This window comes from Callorhinus ursinus, unplaced genomic scaffold, assembly GCF_003265705.2.
Source record: "Callorhinus ursinus isolate GAN/ISIS: 27379988/994484 unplaced genomic scaffold, GSC_fseal_2.0 scaffold3, whole genome shotgun sequence".
Lineage (NCBI taxonomy): Eukaryota > Metazoa > Chordata > Mammalia > Carnivora > Otariidae > Callorhinus > Callorhinus ursinus.
The window spans coordinates 77,596,390-77,618,601 of NW_027397065.1; the positions used below are offsets into that span (position 1 = coordinate 77,596,390).

Consider the following 22,212-nt stretch of genomic DNA (forward strand, 5'->3'; position numbering starts at 1 on the left):
CATACTGAGTGACTGAGAAAGTGGTAGCTCTGGATATTCAATCTGATAAGAAACACTAGAGGAAGTAAAGAATGAGTCCAGACTTACAGCTGAGTAAATTGATCTTTATGATTCAAACATTTCAGAATACCATTTCATCCTGAAAAGCTTAACTGAGAGGAAAAATTGTGCACAATAGTAGACCACAGAATTTTTATTTCAACCTGCAGAGTTATGTGTGCTCAACTCTGGGTTGAGTAGCTCCATACATCACAGAAAAAGTTAGCAAGAAAACTTATAGTTTGCACTGTATCCTCCTTGAGTCTCAATCCACAGTTTCTCTCCATTGAAAAAGCTTCAGTATTTCCATGTCTTGCATTTCCAAAGTTAGGACCCAATATTTGAGAGTTTTGCATTCTACTTCCTTGTGCTGTGGTAGCTTTAATCATGTTTTTAAAAATAGCTTTCTCCAAAAACACAAGTAAATAAATAAAGTTGTAACTGGGTGGTGTTTGCTAACCTTAGAACAATTTATATTGAGTGATAGGATTAAATCCAGAACACACATGAATAAAGAAAAAGTTTGATGAGTTAAATTTTAGAAAGTGTGTAGCTTTTATCCTTTTATAGAAATGGAGAAACAGGAATATAGATTGAAACTTTGTGTCCTTTCCTCTGGGAAAAATTCCCAACGAGGGAAATTGGTTTCACATTATGCTTCTGTCAGAACTACCCCTAGTCTGTGGATCTGTTGCTCTTTCTGGCTCACTGCACTAAAAACTTCTTAAGGACAAGGGTCCTGATTTATTTCAGCACATTGCTTGATACATAGTAGGGATGGATAAATTTTTTTTCCATTCCATCACATTGAATTGGCTTTAAACCTAGAGTAAACACAAAGACGGTATTGATACAGACCAAAAGAATAACTGAATAGAGTTGTGGAAATTGCAGGATTACGTGAGGGTCATATGAGCTAGGCAGGGATACAGAAATGTCAGGACAGGCTTGAGCAAGACAAGACAGCCAATTAAGTAAGCATTACCTAGCAGTACCTGGGCAACTTAGAGCAATTGCCCGAGAGATGTGGCTACATTCAGGACAGAATTTAGCAACCTGAGGCATGCCCCCCCCCCAAAAAAAAAATCAAATTCTTAAGCTTCTCAGAATGAGAATCAAGCAAAGGTTAGAGGCTATGCATGGAAATAAGATGGTACCTGAGATTGTCTAATGATTCCTACCACTTTGAGAGAGGGCTGCAAGATATTGTGACTTTTCCACATAACTGGCCCAAATAAAACCCAGAACTGTTGTTCAATTAAAACAAGAACATTTATATAAAAAAGTAATATATATTCGATCAATTAAAACTGAAAGATATATAAAAGGAAACTGACTACCTCCCTGCAGTGTCGGCTTTTTTCTGCCCTCCCTCAAGCCTCACCTGCTTGGGTTATATTCTTTCCTAACTGTGCATATGTCCATGTTTATAAATACGAATATTCTACACATGTACCTTTTGTTATTTATACTTTCATCTAAGTAAGATCTCAGCTTCTATATTATTGCATGGCATGGTTTTCTCAGTCCACAACAAATTATAGAGAACCCTCCGGTTGGACCTTTAGATTGCCTCTGAAATAATCAGTGTTATTCATATATAGATATACACAGATGTTTAATTTCTCTTGTTTTCCAGGACACTGGCATGTGTTTGGTTTGTCTCTTCTCTATCTTTCTGGTCCCTCTGACTTTTTAATTTTGAGGCACTACAGGTATTAGTCCTCAGTTCTTTCCTTTTCTTCTACATTTATTTCATAGATAACCTCATTCTGTTTCGTTGCTCGAAATGCCGCTTTTGTGCTGGATGTCTCCCAAATTTATAAAATCAACCATATTTGTCTTTTGAACTACAGACTGCATATGAAAATGGCCTCTAGATATCTACTGAGATCCCCAATAGAAATACCATGGTTAGCATGTCAAAATTCAATTCCTGGGCGCCTGGGTGGCTCAGATGGTTAAGTGTCTGCCTTCGGCTCAGGTCATGATCCCAGAGTCCTGGGATCGAGTCCCGCATCGGGCTCCCTGCTCCTTGGGAGACTGCTTCTCCCTCTGCTTCTCTCTCTCTCTCGCCCCCTCTCTCTCTCTCCTCCTCTGTCTCTCATGAATAAATAAAAAAAATCTTTTAAAAAAATAAATAAATAAATAATAAAAATTCAATTCCTGATCTTCCCCATTCTAGTTCCTGTACCTGTATGCTTCCACATCTCATTTGATTACAATTCCATATTCTTAGTAACTGTGAGAGAGGGAAAGAATCTCAAGCAGACTCCGCGATGATCGCAGAGCCCAGTGAGGGGCTCCATCTCACAACCCCAGAGATCATGACCTGATCCAAATTCAGAAGTCGGATGCTTACTGACTGTACCACCCATGTGCCCCCATGGTTGTACCATTTCTTATCTCTTTCACCACCACCCCGGTCCATGCTGTCATCATCGATCATTGTATTACCATTGTGGCAGTCTATCAGTTCTCCTTGCTTTCATTTTTGTTCCTCTATTTTCTGTTCTCAGTAATGAAGTAGACACAATCCTTTTGAGACATAAATCAATTATGATACTCCACTGCTCAAAACTTTCCAGTTCCCCTTTATCTTATTCAGGGGTCCTCCATGATCTTGCTTCCAGTTACAGTGTCCCTCCATCCATGGAGGATACTCTCCAAGACCCCCAGTGGATGCCTAAAATCTCGGATAATACTGAACCCTGTATATATGGTGTTATATTTTATACATGTATACCTATAATAAAGTTTAATTTATAAATTAGACATGAGAGATTAACAGCAATGATAAAACAGTTATAACAAACATGCTGTAAAAAAGTTATGTGAATTGTGTATAGGGTCCCTCTTAATATATCGTACTGTGCTATACTCATCCTTCTCATTATGATCATGTGGGACAATAAAATGACTGCATGATAAGATGAAGTGAGGCGAACAATGTGGGCGTTGTGACACATCATTAAGCTACTACTGACCTGCTGATGATACATCAGAAGGAGGATCATCTGCTTCTGGACCACAACTGACTGGGGGTAACTGAAACCAGGCAAAGCGAAACCAAAGACAAGGGGGACTGCTGAATTTCTCTGATATCTTCTACTGCCCTTCTCTGTCCATGCAGTTGTGGCCACACTTGCTTCCTCACTGTTTCTGGAATCTGCTTGTCATGTCCCTAACTTGATCCTTTTGCTCTTTCTGTTCTTCCTGCCTGCAACGCTCTTCCCTATAATGTGCACTTGGCTAACTCCTTCACCTCCTTCAAGAGTTTACTAAAATGTCGTCTTTTGAATATGCCCTATCTGACTCCTTTATTAGATTTGATTGTTGCTTTAACAAATCACTGCAAAATTAGTGCCTTAAAACAACACAAATTTATTTACCAACACTTTTACAGGTCAGAAGTTTAAGATAGTTCTCGCTGGGCGAAAATCAAGTTGTGGGCAGGGCTTCATTCCTCTAGGGAAGAATCCATTCCCTTGCTTTTTCTCAGCTTCTAGAGGCCTTTCTTAGGTCTTGCATGAAGATTTTTACATTTTAGAACCAGCAATGAGGTGCTGAATCCTTCTCACACTTCCGTTTTTCCCCCCTCTCTCACCCAGCTGGGGTCAGTTCTTCCCTTGTAAGGACCCATGTGATCAGAACTGTCCCATGTAGAGACACCAAGGTAATTTCCTTGTCTTAAGGACCTTAACCTCAATCACGTGTATGAAGTCCTTTTGCCATATAAAGTAACATATTCACAGGCTTCCAGTGTAAAGATAGAGTCATCTCTGAGGGGCCAGTGTTCTGCCCACCATATTTCCATATTTAATATTGCAATCTCTCTACACATTCCCAACCACCTTTGATAGTTCTTCTCCTCCTTTACTTTCTTTCTCTCTTTGTAAAAGGGAATGTAGGTCTTGCCACCTTCTAACATATTATATATCAGTCATGTTTTCTGCTTACTGTATATTTCTTCCCACTGGGATTAATGTAAGCTCTCCCAGGGTAGGAATCTCGGCATTACTGATGTGTTTAAGTACTGAGTACCGGGACTGGAACACAGTGAGAGCTCCAAAAATATTTGTTGGTTGGCTATATACTTCTGAAAGTGATTACTAGATCAAATGATAATCTTACATTTTATTGTCAGATGAATTTTCTAAATGATTGAAGCCATTCACATTTCTTCATCTTCTTTCCATCTCCCTTCAATATGTAATTACTGCTTTTTTTATTTGAATAAAGAGCTACAATGAACAGTAATGATAGAGTTTTAATGGAGATGAAATCACAACACATGTGAACGTGTGGACAATGGTTTGGGCCAGTATTTTTCCGGAATTGTACTAATGTTAGTACACTCTGAGATTTTTTTTTCTTTAAAACCAGTTGCCAGCGCTGTCTCTTTCTCAGCTGGACCCTAATTGGCAGATAAAAGAACACAGATTAACTCTGATAGAGAAGAGGTACTCCTATGCACCATATATCTCCAACTTTAATCAATTGATTGGGTTTTGAGGCTTTCCAACAATTAACAGTGAAATTCTCAACCACTGACTTGCCTCCTGCAGTGCATAAATATTTGGTACACTCCAATGTGGCTCTCTAAAGTATAGCTGAAAGATATGGAATTATGACAACTTCAGACATCAAAGATATTTTATAGTTTTTGTTTTTAATCTTGTACATTAATACCCCTAATCTGGGATTTAGGGGATATAATAAACACATACTGTCTCCTGTTCCTTTTCCCTCCTCCTCCTCCCTCATTAGTTTCCTTCTCTAAGAGTACACATTAATAATTTAAATGTTAAAAACTGAAATTCAACAGGAGACTTCTGCATGTTTGCAAAGACCTCTGATGTTTCTAATTAAACAAACACATACCTCATTTCCTTACTCTCACCTAATTTCTTAACATTTTAATCAATTAATGTTAGATTTGTGCTTGAACAAAGTGCTTTATCATTACTAATTTTTTAAAGATTTTATTTATTTATTTGACAGAGAGAGACACAGCGAGAGAGGGAACACAAGCAGGGGGCATGGGAAAGGGAGAAGCAGGCTTCCTGCTGAGCAAGGAGCCCGATGCGGGGCTCGATCCCAGGACCCTGGGATCATGACCCAAGCCGAAGGCAGATGCTTAATGACTGAGCCACCCAGGCGCCCCCTTATCATTACTATTTTTAATATAACTTTTTTTTAAAGATTTTATTTATTTATTTGAGAGAGAGAGAATGAGAGACGGAGAGCACGAGGGGGGGGAGGGTCAGGGGGAGAGGCAGGCCGCCCGCTGAGCAGGGAGCCCGATGCGGGACTCGATCCCGGGACTCCAGGATCATGACCTGAGCCGAAGGCAGTTGCTTAACCAACTGAGCCACCCAGGCGCCCCTTTAATATAACTTTTTACATATTAGTTGATACCTAATTAAAACCAATGGTTATGTTTTTTTTTTTGTACAAGACTGATATGTTCATTACCAAGAGACTATTATGATTTCATATGTTTTTTCTTCTTTACATCAATTCGTTATTAATAGTTCAATTGAATTTTGTTTCATCTGCTTATAGTTTAAAATATAACACATTCTGGAAAAAATACAACACATTCTGGAATGAAGGATGTATAATAAATTTTAATAATGTATTTCCTATGATCTTCATATTGCATCTCTTGTATTTTATGTGTTGGGAAAAATAATAGTAGTGGAATTACTATATAATATTTCTGACTTTATTCCTGGATTCCAGTGGAATACTGTAAATATAAGTTTCCTAGTCATAAAAATACGTAAAACATTTAGTTTAAAATATTATAATTTTAAGTCAGTGACCTATCTTTTTAACATAACTCAAAGTTCTGACTAAAAGCAACTTTTGAAATTAATTGCTCTGCCACAATCTTCTTAACCTTTCCAAGTTATTCTTCCCCAAGGGGTAGAATATTATCTTAGTGAGGAACTCTGCCTTGGAGTGAAAGCTATAAATTTTTAGGTCCTGATCCTAATGTGATCCGGGGTGAATAAATAGTTTTCTACGGGGAACTCATGTGAGTTGCACGAGCTTCCTAAGTGCCATAGGTTACTACTTAACACTTAGAAAGAGACAATTTATTAAAGTAATGTCAGAGAAGTGCTCATTTTGCTTTCCTTGGGTGGTTATATTTTCTTTCTTCATTCTCCTCCCCTTTTCTGTTCTCTAAAGAACAGTTAATTAACCCTACATTATTATGTGATAACATACACAAGCATTCTTTCTTCTTGCTTTAGGACAATATAACCTCTGTCCTTTGGCACAAAATATAACTTACTTTGCAAAATCTCATGACTCTAAAAGTATGTTCCCACCACCGTGTGTTGTGATAAGACCCTGACACTGTTCTCTCAGTGGTATTTCGTATTTCTAAACTTTCTGCTACAAAGAGTTCAGTATACATGACTAAAGTCAACTTTGTCTCCCAAATATTTTTACATAGGTCAATGTAAGATACAATGAAATTCTCTCTTAATATAATAGCTAGCTCAACTTACAACATCATATTTTGCTGTTGCTAAATCAGCATCACGTCTACATCCAGAGTATTTCTAATGTATGTACTCTACTCCCAGTTCTTTTGTTTGATGTCTTATTGCTGCCCACACTCAGAGATAACACATTTCTATCCTGGTTTTCTGTTTTACATGATTATCTGTATCAAAGAGCTTTCTCTCTGTATCTTAAGATTTTTACCTCTACTAATATGATTACTGCTCACGCATTTCATTTATTCATTCATTCACTCATTCATCCATTCATTCATTCACTCATTCACTGTTTCTTGCCTTAAAAAACCCTAAAATACAACATGTGCTCTTTCAGGATCTTAAAACTCACTGATTAAGCAAAAGAAAAAAATATAGCTGGTGGTTCTCTCAAGAGCCACTTCTGTTGCAGATATGTGTTCCAAACTGAACTGAACATTTGGAAATGGGTATTTGTAGACAAGAGGTAATCCTGAGTGGATCACTTTATTCTTTCACAAATGGTTATCATCCTAATCATATAAGCTAAATGCCATTGTAATAGTTTCCCATCTGCGTTAACATAAAAGCTAATCATTCCAAGATTCAACTAGGCCTGCTGAGAGATTCACAAAATCCATTAATGAAATGATTATCTACATTATTTAAACACTCATGCTAAGCATTATTAACATCTTATATAATTCAAATACATATTTATAACATTTTAATATAATTTTTACTATGTTGTCCAATAATATAAATACTGCTAAATTATAACTCACTGATTTTATTGCACATCTATTTTCAAATTAGACATAACTTTGGGAATATTTAGGCTTAGTTGTTTACTAATTATAAACACTTTATGAATATGGAATGAGATTCAAGTCTTAAAATCTAAAGCCATAAAATTCCTCATATATTTGTCTTTTATCTGAAATGCCTAACAATCTATATAAAGCATAGAGTGTGTTATGTTTTTAATACATGCTTTAGATTGACAACTTGCCTATTTCTCTTACATACTTCCATTGCTGGTCTATATATATAAGCCCAATCTTTAAATATGATTAACATTTTGTAAAACAAACCTTCAATCCAAAATAAAGGAACATCAAAATAACCTCACTGAGAACATAGAAGAATATGAAAATATATCCTGAAAATAAAATTCAATTGTCACCATTGCTATGTCTTTCTGAAAGTAGTAGTTAGAAGTGTAACATATTTCCCACAAAAGGGTTTTAAATTAGTTATATAGATTTATAATTTATATATAGTATAACAATAGCTAATAAAACTTTCTCACATTTTTTTTTACCTATTATGTTTCAAATTTGGGTATTTTTTTAAATTTTATTATGTTATATTAGTCACCATACAATACATCATTAGTTTTTGATGTGGTGATCCATGATCCATTGTTTTCGTATAACACCCAGTGCTCCATGCAGTACGTGCCCTCCTTAATACCCATCACTGGGCTAACCAATCCCCCCTCCCCCCTCCCCTCTAAAACCCTGTTTGAAAAATATGGAATGCTTCACGAATTGGTGTGTCATCCTTGAGCAGGGACCATGCTCATCTTCTCTGTATCATTCCAATTTTAGAATATGTGCTGCCAAAGCGAGCCCCTGTCTCATTTTATTTAATAACAAGAGTGTTTGAGAAAGTGTTTTTAAAAACATTTGTTTAATGAATTTGTTGTTTTACTTTGCCATGATTTGGTTAGGGATTAAACCAAAGTTGCAAAATGTGAAACAGGCTGCTCTTTTGATATTTTGCAGGTTTCTGCTTCATAAATGATAAATCCTTTTTCTAGGTGCTAAAAAGATATGTTGAGAAACATAAAGAAATGACTATTGCATTTCCATCCATGCTTACAACTATCTCCAAACAACTCATTATGCATTCTTTATTCAGTGGTTAATTTACTAATGAAGTGTGAAATCTTTGAAAGCTATGTTTTTCATATTTTGCTAATGGAGTTCTTACGCCTCTTTATAAAAGCTCAAAAAAAAAGTAATTTTGGAAAGATATAATTTGTTGAATCTTGCTAAGTGATTCCCATCAGAATTTGTCCCTGTTTATGTCTTATGCATTTTCAAGAAAGAGATAGGATTATTTTTGAGATACTATAATTTATATTTCAGTTGCCTCAATTTTACCATAAAATAGTCCTTTTGTCACAGTTTATTATATTTTTCTATATTTTATCTTTTTAAAAAATGTCTTCTAAGAGTTCAGAGACTTTAATATAATCCTTGAAAATTTTCTCTTTATTATGGCAAGAAACCCAAAAGCTGTATGAACGAGGTTATATTTTTCAATGTTTCCAAGTGTCAGAAATGAGCAAAAGGGGAGCAGTTAAGGTTAAGTAACCAAAAGAGTTTCATATGAAGGATAACTGTTCAAATCTCTTGGGAGAAACAATTCACAATTCTTCAAATATATGTTTAAGATTTAAGTAAATATTGTGTGGTTGTTTCTCGTTAGAAATATAGCAGTGGCTCTTATGGAAATATTTAATTAAGATGGTATAAGTTGTAATAGATTATGAAGTATGAATTATATGCAGTTTAAAAGCATGTCTTGGGTTACCTGAATGGCTCAGTCGGTTAAGCATTCAACTGTTAATTTCAGCTCAGATCATGATCTCAGGGTTATGAGCTTGAGCTCCGTGTTGGGCTCTACACTCAGTGCAGAGTCTGCTTGAGATTCTCTCTCTCCCTCTCCCTCTGCCCCATCCCCCATGCTCTCTCTCTCTAAGATAAATAAATAAAATCTAAATAAATAAATAAAAATTTAAAAATAAAAGCATTTTCTGATGTTTAAATGATGAAAAAGTGGTTTATAATTATCTTAATATGTATTTATCTTTCTTACTAAATACTTCTTCTCTACTGAAGTATTACTCTGTAATATTTTTAAAATGATATTCCATTATTTTTATTTTAATGAATGAGAATTTGTTAGTGTATTTCAATTAATTAAAAAATAGGCCCATGTATTGATTAAATCAATCAATTTTGATTTACTACTATTTAAATTTTGAGTTAAAGTTTCATAATTAAAAAAAAAAAGGGGGGATGCCTGGCTGGCTCAGTCAGTAGAACATGTGACTCTTGATCTCGGGGTCATGAGTTCAAGCCCCATGTTGGGCAAAGAGATGACTAAAAATAAACAAACAAATAAACTTAAAAAAAGAAAATATTCTATTTTAATCTATTTAATGCCCTTAATGTTCTAAATCTGAACAATTAATCAGGAAAATTCTTTTTTTTTAATTTTTCAAATTATAAAATTAATACCTTTGTAACAAATAAGTGCCTCTTTTGTGGAAAGTTTTAATAATTTGAATATTCTCCTGCCATATATATTTTTCTTTTTAAAATTTTATGTTTGAAATAAAATGCCAAGCAATTAATTTTAAAAAATCATTATTCCTGAAAGTATTGAAGGCAACAGTGAATCACTGGTAATTTCTTTCTCCAATTCTATTTTCTGTAGTTAGTGAAGTGGTGAATTAGTAGAATAACATCAAGTGTTATTGTTTTTCTTTTAATTAGTATTATTTATTTCTCTTAAGTAAATAATTGTATTTTTTAGATCATGATAAAAATATCCATATCAATACCAAGTAGAGAAAAACTGCAGAAAAATAAATGATTGTAGTAACTGACAGGACACTGTGGAGATAAGAAAAGTTATAATCAAAGTAAGTTAAAAATTATAGATAGACAATTTTAAGGTAACATGATGTTAGGTTAGAATATAATTGGAAGCTACATTATTTAATTTTTATTTTCCAGCTGCACTCCAATTCTGACAAAGGCGATGGGTCTGTCAAGTACATCCTTACTGGAGAAGGTGCTGGGACTATATTTATCATTGATGATACCACCGGTGACATCCACTCAACGAAAAGCCTAGACAGAGAGCAGAAGACCCACTATGTGCTTCATGCCCAGGCTATTGACAGACGAACAAACAAGCCTCTTGAACCTGAATCCGAGTTCATAATCAAAGTACAAGACATCAATGATAATGCTCCAAAGTTCACAGATGGACCATACATCGTTACTGTGCCTGAAATGTCAGATATGGGTAAGAAAAACCATTCTTTACTTTGGCAGTTAATATATATTTGAGAATCCAAAAAGTCATCATTTGAAGACAAGGTTTTCGTTTGTGCGTGTGTGTAGAAATCTGAAGAAATTTCAAAATATTTTGATATTTACATGTGGCTTAAAATGTTAAAGAATATTGGGTCTAGATATTATAGTATTTGTTAATATTCATTTATAAACTTATAAGTATAGGTAATGGTTTGTTTATCAAGAAAAAAAAAAAAACCTTTCCTTTATGGGAAAACACCAGCAATTCTTACTTGACAGAGGTTTTGACCATATAATTTCTTCATGTATCTTGCTACGAAGATACCAACACATTCAAGGTGAAAATTTACATAAATAAAAATAGACAGTATAATGTCTGAAATCTTTTGCTACACGTCTTTTAAGCTTGCAGTTTATGAGCAAATTACATTAAAATTGTAAGTAATAGCTACAGTATTCAATAAAACCTTTTAGATACTCATAAGCATTTACATACCTTATTTGTTTTAAAACATACATAATCCTTAAAGTATTTTGGATACCATTTTAAAGATGTATAAACCGGCATACTGTAATTAGGTGATTTTCCCAAATTCATATATCTAGAAAAGGGCCAAGAAGAAATTGACACCAGGTTCTCTTGAATGTAGAGCTTACACTGCAGTTGATGGGTTATGATCTAGGTCTCTAGTCACTCTGCTGATCTGGGGATTTCTCATTACTTATAGATCTCTGTCATATAGCTATTTTATTTTGTTTTTAGCTCCTATGATAAATTTTCTAAATCATTAAAATGAAGTTCAGCTATGATAATTTTTTACTATCTCTGTAAGACTCTAAGCTGGGATGTAGAACACAATTTTTGAGTAAAGATTTTATATATTTGAGCTTATATGTATTACTAGATATGAGTATTATATATGTAAGTCTATATGGCTCAACACCATTAAGCCTGGCAGGTGAGAGTTTATGTGGAAACTCTAGAACAGACTTCCTTCTCTCACCTTGTCAAGGAACTGACACCCCATTTGCTAGCCCCCTTTTGTCTCACAGAAGTGAAGATCTCTGTGACTCCATCATTTATGAGAATGCCATTGGTAAGGCTACATAAGAGCCCCAAGGAGTACAGGTGAAACCACCATAACCAAGGGGCAAAGCACCAAAGAGAAACACAGGCAGAGTAGTCATTACCGAGCAAGTTACTGAGCAGAAGAAAACAAGAGCCCTAGTGTTGTTGGGATACTATAAAGAAATTTCTGTAATTCAGAGCCATGTTTTCTGCAACTAGTAAACAACAAAATATCAGTATATGATTAAGGCATGTACCATCATTGATATGATCCAAATTATTGTCCTGGAGCTTGAGAACATATCAGACTGGAAAAAGTAAGTAAAAATCAGAGAGCAAAAAATCCCCAAAATGTGGGAGTTGTGGTACAAGATGAGACATAAAAGATATGCTCATTAGACCTCTCGTGTGAATGATGTATGTTACCAGACAGCAAAAAAGAGTAGATGAAGGAATGAACAATATTTTTTTCCTTGAGGTGAAGAATATATTGAATTTATGAGTTTAATAGATTTTTTGAGGAAGGGTTAGAATAAGAATTAAACCTAGGTAAATCCTGGCAAAGTACCTAAAACCCAAATAAAAGATACATTTTTATAAAATTTCAGATATTTTTAAATTGCCTACTAATTTATATACGTGTATATATATATATATATATATACACACACATCTTATTTATCACTTGAAATACTAGAATCTGATTGACAGTTGAACATATAACATACAAAGAAAAAAAAAATTTCGAGCTCCAAATCCTTTGTTCATCAAAATATGATTCATTTGTCAAGATAAAATAAATGTTTGGGGAAGGATCAAGAAAGTAGATCATCACCTTATCTTATCTAAAAATATATTTGAGAAAATGTTGAAAATGAATCCAAACAGCAATCTTTGAAATCAAGGAAAATGACAAGGAAAGGAAAAAAATATATATATTGGAAATGTACCCTGAAGTATGTGTTTGTGTGTGTACACAGTTAAGTCTAATTGGGTACATTTGAGGATGCTAAAGGACACTGTACAATCTAAGAATCATGAAGCTTCAAGGAATTATTGAAGCATAGGCTATAGTTTGAGCACTTAGGAACAAGTCACAACATTACAAAGTCTTCATCCAGAACTTGAGAGGAGGATGGGAATGGGAAACAGTATTCCTAAGTTCTTTTACTGAGATGAGTATGGTTGAGGAGAAATATATAATATCTGCAAGAAGTAGAGAAAAAGGGGCACTTGGGTGGCTTTGTCATTTAAGCGTCTGCCTTCAGCTCAGGTCATGATCCCACGGTCCTGGGATCAACCCTGTCTCAGGCTTCCTGCTCAGTGGGGAGTCTGCTTCTCCCTCTGCCTCTCCTCCCTTCCCCCTGAGAGAGAGTGCTCTCTCTCACTCTCTTTCTCTCAAATAAATAATTTTTTTAAAAAAATAAGCATCCAGGGGCGCCTGGGTGGCTCAGTTGGTTAAGCGACTGCCTTCCGCTCAGGTCATGATCCTGGAGTCCCGGGATCGAGTCCCGCATCGGGCTCCCTGCTCAGCAGGGAGTCTGCTTCTCCCTCTGACCCTCTTCCCTCTCGTGCTCTCTATCTCTCATTCTCTCTCTCTCTCAAATGAATAAAAATAAAAAAAAAATTAAAAAAAAAATAAGCATCCATTAAAAAAAAGTAGAGAAAAAGAACAAATAGAAAAAACAGAATAGGCTTTAAGTAATTGTATTACTGTGCTTCTAGGCATGATTCCATTGAGAGAGAGAGAGAACTCGCTAAAGAAAAACAGATAAAAAAAGCATCTTCAGAGCATAGAATGTACATTTTAATATGAATGTATAGGAAGTCCCCTGAAAGTTAGTGGAGGGAGGAACTCACTTTCCATATTTGCTTCAGAATGGGTGATATTTGCATTGATTCTGATTTTAGAATTAATAAGCTAGTAATATTTTAGTGGAAGGACCGGCCAGCAATGGCAGGGGAGACAAATTCAGCTTGCTGTCTGTTTTCGTAAATAAAGTTTAACTGGAATACAGCCCCGCCCATTTGTTTAAATATTGCCTATGGTAGTTTGGTAGTAATGCCTATGGTAGGCATTACAGTGGCAGAACTGAGAAGTTGCAATGGAGACCATTTGACACAAAGCTGAAAATGTTTCCTGTGTTGCCTTTTACAGAAAAAGTTTGCCAACCTCTATTGTAAGGGCTTGCAGGGGATGAGACTGGAGGCAGGGGGAATAGTTAGAGGACAGCGTCACAGCTCTGATAAACAAGGCATCTGCTACTCTAGGGCAGTTGGTGTTCTGCCAGCCCTGCTGAATACACACATGTACCTGAACATATGTTATTTGTTCTAAACGATAGGATTGGGCTTCTTCCCTTTAGGTGGATACTGTTAGTTATCTAACTATTATTCAGCTTGTCTTTTTGTGTTGCTACAAATCAGTTTTGTTCAGGGTTACATGATGCAGAATCAAATATTCACTTCCCACCACTCCCTTCCATCTAGGACACACATATTTCACCCATGGCCCATAATGCAGATGGGGTATGGAAATGCAGCTGCCAGTCTTACCGTAAGGATGAAAGCTTGCTGCTAAGTGAGATGGAGCAGAAAGTTAAAAGGGTCTGGAAGAATGATTCTATTGCAGAACTGATGCTCTCTCCCAGGCCTGCCAATGCCAAAATTATTCTTTACAAAGTAAACCTTGTTTCCGTTTAAACTCTTTCATTGGATCTCAGATACATATAGCTATATTGAATCTGAATTGGTACTTGGACAAATTGGATATTTAACAAAAAACCCAAAGGCAAAAATTAAAACCAGTACTGAATCCAAAAGACTAGTGAGAATGGTTTCAGCATCAGATAAGAAACAATGATGCCATTTTCCATGAAGTGCCTTGATTTGGGAATGACACATGAAATCAGCACTTATTTCCCTTTCTATGTAATTGTGATGCTAGATGATTGTACTATTGCAGCTATTTCCCTTTTTGCCTATGATGCAGTTAACAGTTGATTTCAGATATTTAAATCTTGCTTGCCATCAGCTGGAGAATCAATTGCATCCATAGAAATTTTGATCAGCAAGGAAAAGGAAATTGAACATTTGAATGTTGACTTTGAGTTCTGCAGAAAATCTAAAGTTGATCACCACGAAACAACCAGTTGGTTTTGCCAGGATCTGAGACTACAAGTTGTCAAAGCAGTTGTGGTAATGATCACTGAAACAGAATCAAGGAATATTTATTGAGCACTTACTATATGCCAGGCATTGCATGTAATTTGTAATAATTTCATGCTCACATCATAAGGGCAACATTATGGTTATCCTTGTTTTACAGAGGATAAAACTGATACGTAGAGTTAAATAGTTTGCCCAGGACTACATGGTTAGTAAGAAGTGCAACTGGAAAACATTTATAAGCCAGATAGAGATTCAGCTTTTAAGTTCCCAATTTTTTTTAAATTTAGTTAAAAATGTAAAATCTGGATCGAGCTATTTGTGGAATAATTATAACAAAAATAGTGGATGTTCCAGAATCCGTACAGTTTATTGAGCCAGATGTGGGGTTTCCTTCTTGACATGTGAGGATAGATTCGATGTTATTATAATGTTCCTTTTTGTTTTAAAGGATTGGGTTTGGGAATGGCTACATACCATGAAGAGGAAAATCAATCCTAAATTTCCTGAGAGTAAGGGAATAGACATTTATTTATATTAGAAATCTAATCCCTAGGGGATCCAGCAAGGATATGTTTTAGGAAAAGGATTTTCTAACAACTCCAAAATGTGTACATTGGATATAGTGTGGATAAAGACAATGGACAGTCTCCAGGAAGGTATGTGTGCCAAAAGCTGAAAAACCTTTGTGATGCAGATAGTGTGCAGAGTGAAACAAATGGAGGTATGGAGCAATGGAAAGTAGCCTCATTAACTGAGCTCAGGAGTGGGGCTCAGGTGGAGGACCAGTGTACTCATGATGCTGAGACAATGGGAATAGTGTGCTTTTCCCCACACTTAAGGACAAAGTTAATAGTAAACAAATCCGTGATTAAACTATAAAAACTAAAACTTGAATCTGCTTGTGAAAACACAGCCACTAAAAAACAAAACAAGTATATGAAGGATTTTTTAAATGTAAGATAAGATAAGCAACAATCAGTAAGACATGAATTTAAATGAATAAACATTTGAAAATACAGATGTCAAATAATTATGCTAAACGTAATAAAATGAAAGATGAACTGAAATACTGGCAAACATGGCTGACAGAGAACTAATTTTTATTACATAAGGGGATTTTTTAATAACATTCACAATCAAATTAAAAATGGGGAAATTACATTAGCAGGAGAGTCACAGAAAAAAGAAACGTGTCACTTGTCCAAAGAAAAAAACCTCAAATTTCGTCAGTAATTTAAGAAACCACAAAGGAGAAGGAGAAACCAGTGTTCACCTACCAAAGTATACAAGTCTGATAATTCACAAAGTTGTTAATGTACAGAGCTGTTAGCAGACAGGTGAAGTCCTACAGTCGTTTTGGGTAGCAATTTAACAGTATTTTAAATTGAGAACGTATTATAGACAACTATCCTATAGATGCATTCACATGATTCCACAAAGAGGCATGTTAAAGGAATGCCATTCCTAACAGGGAAACATTGGAAACACACTTGAAATCTACCAGTTAGGAAGTTTTCAAGTAAATGACTCTTCAAACACATACAGATTACATATGCACTTTTAAAATGAATGAATTTGTATGTATATACTGATATACGAAGATCTATATTGTTTTAGTGAGAAAAAAAGTTTTCAGAAGTACATGTGGAATAATCTAGTTTATTTTAGAAAGTAAGGGTGTGTTGTATGATGTATGTGCATATAGGATATATCTTAAAAAAACACACATACTGGTGAAGGCAATTACTTCGAAAAATGGGTTGTGGCTTTATCTGCTATCAGAGAAATGCATTCCTCTTTACTAAAAATATATATTTTTATATATATGTTATTTATAAAGTGATAATAAAAAGTGAAATGCAGACTTGTGATAAAACATTTTAAATAACAGTAATGCTTAAAGATATATAGGTTTATAATACTAATAATGGCTAATAGTATAGGCAACAAAATTTTTCTCAGCATACGGGGTCTGACAAATTCATTGTTTTTGTCATATACTCATTAATTCAGTTCTGAATTACCAAGCCATTAAAAAAAAATCTCCCTTTTTGTATCTCTTTAATTCTTTTTGCAGAGAGGACAGAGGGAAGGCATTTTATGTGCTGAGAACTAATAGTGGCTAGTAATAAAATGGTAAGAAAGGAAGGAAGGAAGGAAGGGGAAACAAGGTCCCTAAATTTGAACAGGTTACAGACATATAAACAGAAAATTTCAATATAGTGTTCGTTAAGCAAAATACAAGGGAACCATAAAGTGGACAGTGAGTTCAGCTTGCAGACTTAGAGGAGACGTCCTCAATTAATCTTACATAGTGTGCAGGGGTTTGTTAGACAAGAACTCCACATAGAAGATATAGTAATGCAAAAATACTCTTGTCTTCCCTGTAGGTTTATGGTCTGCTTAGGTGTGTGTGTGCGTGCACATGTGTGTGCGCACGTGGGTGGGTGCGCACCTGTGTTAAGAGGGAAAATAAACACGATTGTCATGCAAATGATGAATTCCCTTCACAGTTTAGCAGAATATGCTATGAGAACGCAGAGAAGGCAGCTCAAGAGACTTCCTGGGTGTGCAAGAGTTTATCAGATTATTGTTTTTTGTATATCTGTAGTGCTAAGTAATAGTTACGGAGCCCTCCAAGTAATTGTTGTGTGCTATATTACCTGCAAGGAAAGCAAAATGTGGGTGCATGTTTCTTGACAGTGAGTAATAATCAGCAAAGTCTGTGGCATTCTGGATGGTTTAATAAAGAAAGATGCAAAATAAACTAGAGTGTTTTTCGATGCATGATTCAATACAATGTTATCCTTTACCTCTTTGATTTACATCATGTAATTTCAACTGTTATCTAGGGAATCATACCCCTCTACAGCAGGGTTTGTCAACCTTGCCACTAAATGGCATGTTAGACTGGATGATTCTTTGCTGTGGAGGACTGCCCTGCCTTGTAGGATGCTCAGCAGCATCCCTGGCCTCCAAACATAAGATATTAGTAGCATCCTTTCTACCACCATCATATTACAGTGTCTTCAGACATAGCCAAATGCTCTCTGTGGGGAGAGTATTTTTTAAAAGCATTTCAAAGTAGAAACATGAATTGGAGAATATGCTATTTGTTAAATTTATAGTCACCAAAGGGAATCTCATAGTGTTAGAATACTCGTATATTTTATGACCAAAAATGATTCTATCTGCCCAGGTCAGCAATTTTCATGGTTATTATTAATTGCCGTATTCAGATGCACTATATTATGAAAACAGTGAGGTATACCAATGAATAAAGTTAGGTTATTTGTGCTCACAGAGCAAAGTGTCAGTATGGCTACTTGAGAGTCATTATGGCTCTCATTTTTAAAAGAAAATCTGATTGTTATAGTGTTGATTTAGAAAAGACCATTTGATTTATGATGAATGCCTTGTAAGCTACTGACTGTCATATTGCATTTTTTTAATTATCTAAAAATTTGATCAAATAAAACAAAATGAACATGTGTGGACAGAGTGACATTATAATATTATGGACCTGGATAGGTCCATGAAGACACTTGTACATATTTTATCAATGAATATTTAACTTTTTTTTTTCTTTTTTCCTCTGGTATGCAGTACATTATCATGCCAGTCTTTGTGATTTTACCACCTTCTAGCAATTATTCTATACAATAATTTTCTTCTTTGTCCTTTAAACAACTTTAAAGAAGTACTTCTTTAATTTTGATTTAATGTAACCATTAAATGTCTAAGTTTTTCAGAACTGAATTTTAAGAATATGAAATAAAATGTTAATAATACTGATTATCATGGCACAAAGAGGAAACTATGAGATTAAATTATACCTGCCTTTGGAGTCAGCAGTCTAGTGCTTGTGCGGCATTTAAGAAATGAAAATAGGATAAGTAGAAATGTACTTGTAAACAGTGTTACCATTCACAGAAAGGACATTGTAAGTGTCTTAAGACATTTAGTGATACTGGAATGTCATATTCTTATAAAAAGTCGGTACAGGTGTTTTTATTATGTGTATTGAGAAATCTCTTTAAAAAACATTTAAAACAATAATTTTTTTAAAGATTTTATTTATTTATTCATGAGAGATGGGGAGAGAGAGAGAGAGAGAGAGAGAGAGAGAAGCAGAGGGAGAAGCAGGCTCCCAAGGAGCAGGGAGCCCGATGCAGGTCTCTATCCCAGGACCCTGGGATCATGACCTGAGCTGAAGGCAGACACTTAACCATCTGAGCCACCCAGGCGCCCTAAAACGATAATTTTAAAATAATAATTTAAAAGGATAATTTGGTCTCTTCTACATTTAAAGAAATATACCCCAATTTTTGAAATTATAGTCTTCCTTTTATCTAGAATCAGTAGTTTCTAGTATAAGTTTAAATTGTTTTGCAGTCACTCTAAATTTTCAAAAAAATAATTACTTTGTACCCAGAAATTGTTTTGAGAGTAACTATACTAGATCACAATGCAATTTGCCTTAAGGTAAATTTCACAACTTTTTTTGTTGTTTTTCACAACAACATATCTCTAAGGAATTGTATAAATCTCCATTTCTTCTGTGTATTAATAAAAGATACCTATGAGTAACAATCATTTAATAATATTTAAGATATTATAACAGACTATAGAAATAATAAATTTCAATTAACAGGAGAGAGAACAAAATACTACACTTTATTAGGTTATAAGTATGTAATTTATAAACTTCAACTTCAGTGGAGCACTGATTCTTAGTTTGGCATAAAAAGAAAAGATATGAAGTTTTACTGCATGACCCTTAATAGCCACAAGGTGCCTTGCACTTGGAGATGTATTCAAACATCCTAGTCTTTTTCATGTCTTTGTTCTCCAGTCTCTAATTCCCAGGCCTATTTCCATTTGCAGCTGTGTTCTTACTTGCAAAGCAACAAGAAGAGACACCAGCTGTGCTTACTTTATTGCACTGCTTATTGGGGGACTGATTTAGTTCTGGCCAAACATCTTGGGAGCTTCACCCTGGATATATTCCAGGATTCTAGTAGCCATTTTAAAATCATTACCCTTGGGCATAACTTCAGAATGAGATAATTTCAATGAAATGAGGCTGACACTGCTATTTACATGGTAAATTAAAAGTGTGTGTGAGGAGTCACATTGGATAACTAATGAAGTGAAAATTGAACAAAAAAATTCTAAGTTTCATAACTTTTTTCTTCTCATAACTTTTCCCTTGTGTCAGTTAGCTAGGGTTTTATAACAAATCAACCCACAACCTAGTGGCTCAAAACAGCATCTATTTTATAGTGAACTACAAGAAAGATATAAATTAAGAAAACAATCCCATTTATAAGAGCATCCAAAAGAATAAAATACTAAGGAATAAATTTAAGAAGGTGAAAGATCCGTAAACTGAAACCTGTAAAACATTGATAAAATAAACTGAAGAGGACACAAATAAATGAAAAGGTATTCCATGTTCATGGATTGAAAGAATTAACATTGTTTAAATGTCCATTCTATCTAAAGTGACCTACAGATTCAATGAAATCCTTAGCAAAATGTCAGTGGCAGTTTTCACAGAAATAGAACAAACACTATTAATATTTTATGGAACCTCAAAAGATACCTCATAGCCAAAGCAATCTTGGGATAAAAAACAAAGCTGGAGACCTCACACTTCCTAATTCCACACTATACTACAAAGCTTAGTAATCAAAACAGTATAGTATTGGCATAAAAACAGACACCTAGATCAATGGAATAGAAAGAGAGACCAAAAGTACTCATGCATATATGGTCAATTGTTGACAAAGGAACCAAGAATCCATAATGGAGAAAGGATATTCTCTCCAATAAATGGTGTTGGGAAAACTGGACAGCCACATGAAAAACAATGAAACTGCACCATTATTTTACATCATGCACAAAAATCAACTCAAATGGATTAAATATGTAAAACTCCTGAAGAAAACATGAGGGTAAGTTCCTTGACATTGGTCTTTGTAATGATATTTTCAATTTAACACCAAAGGCAAAAGAGCAAAAACAAAAATAAGCAACTGGGACTGCTTTGAACTAAAAAGCTCCTGCACAGCAAAGGAAACATTGACAAAATGAAATAGCAACCTATGGAATGGAAGAAAATATTTCATATGGACTCTTAGAGCAGCATTTCAATAGTATAAAAGTGCAAGTTTCAAGGGTTTTTGAAGAAGAGGCTCAGAAGTTTTGCTCTCTTACTTTTGTTGTATTATAACCACATCACTTGAAACCATATTTTATCAATCTTTATTGAATAATTACATGTTGACCCTTTTCACCTATAATTTGGAGGAAAGATTTTTTTTGAGGAAAGATTTTGAAGAAATATCACCTCTTAATTTTTTGAACATCACTGTTCTTATATCTGGTAAAAATTTATTACTGCTTCGTGGAGTAATGATTAATTTTATTTTCCTATATATGATTAAGTTGTAAATGCAAAAAATTCTGCATCAGCCAACCTAGTTTCTCATTTTTACTCAATGATAGGTATGATTCACCAGATTACATTTTATGCTACTACTGATTCCTCAGTTTCTCCATTTAGTCTTTTTTTTTTAAGATTTTATTTATTTACTTGACAGAGACACAGAGAGAGAGGGAATACAAGCAGGCAGTGGGAGAGGGAGAAGCAGGCCTCCTGCTGAGCAGGGAGCTCGATGTGGAACTCGATCCCAGGACCCTGGGATCATGACCTGAGCCTAAGGCAGACACTTAACAACTGAGCTACCCAGGCTCTCCATTTATTCTTTATGAAAATAGACTAGACTTGGAATTCCCCTAAGAAAACTGATCAATTTATAATGGAAAATACTTCACTGGGATTTTTTTTTAAAAGATTTTATTTATTTACTCATGAGAGACAGAGAGAGAGAGAGCGAGAGAGAGGCAGAGGGAGAAGCAGGCTCCCAAGGAGCAGGGAGCCCGATGCGGGACTCGATCCCAGGACTCTGGGATCATGACCTGAGCCGAAGGCAGACGCTTAACCATCTGAGCCACCCAGGCGCCCTGGGATTTTTTTATCATAAGATGGACTCAATTCACAAAAATTAAATTTGCACATATTTTAAAAAATATATTCAAAGAATGAGTTTCATGTGTATACCCCTCAGTGTAGGAATACAAAGCAAACCAATCAGAGTTTTGGCAGTTCTACATAGAAGTCATGTGCATGTAATTGTAAAAATATAATAAGTGAAACTTCTATAGTGGCCAGTGGAGCATTTTGTTATATAAATTGGCCTTGGAACTTAAAATGTTTCTTGGTGGAGATAATGTTTTTTTTTTAATA

At 35.0% G+C, this 22,212-nt stretch overlaps 1 protein-coding gene and 1 non-coding gene across 7 annotated transcripts in view; one reads left to right on the forward strand and one right to left on the reverse strand.

The window, feature by feature from the left end:
• Nucleotides 1-22,212, forward strand: part of CDH18 (cadherin 18) — a 990,219-nt gene that overhangs the window by 719,363 nt on the left and 248,644 nt on the right. For all 6 annotated transcript variants that reach the window (XM_073891068.1, XM_073891071.1, XM_073891072.1 and 3 more), the window contains one exon: nt 10,352-10,646. In XM_073891068.1, coding sequence (XP_073747169.1) covers nt 10,352-10,646 — 295 coding nt within the window. The remainder of the gene's footprint in view (nt 1-10,351; nt 10,647-22,212) is intronic.
• Nucleotides 8,067-8,173, reverse strand: LOC112820560 (U6 spliceosomal RNA). The gene has a single exon (XR_003207193.1). It is a non-coding gene; the product is annotated as a U6 spliceosomal RNA (small nuclear RNA).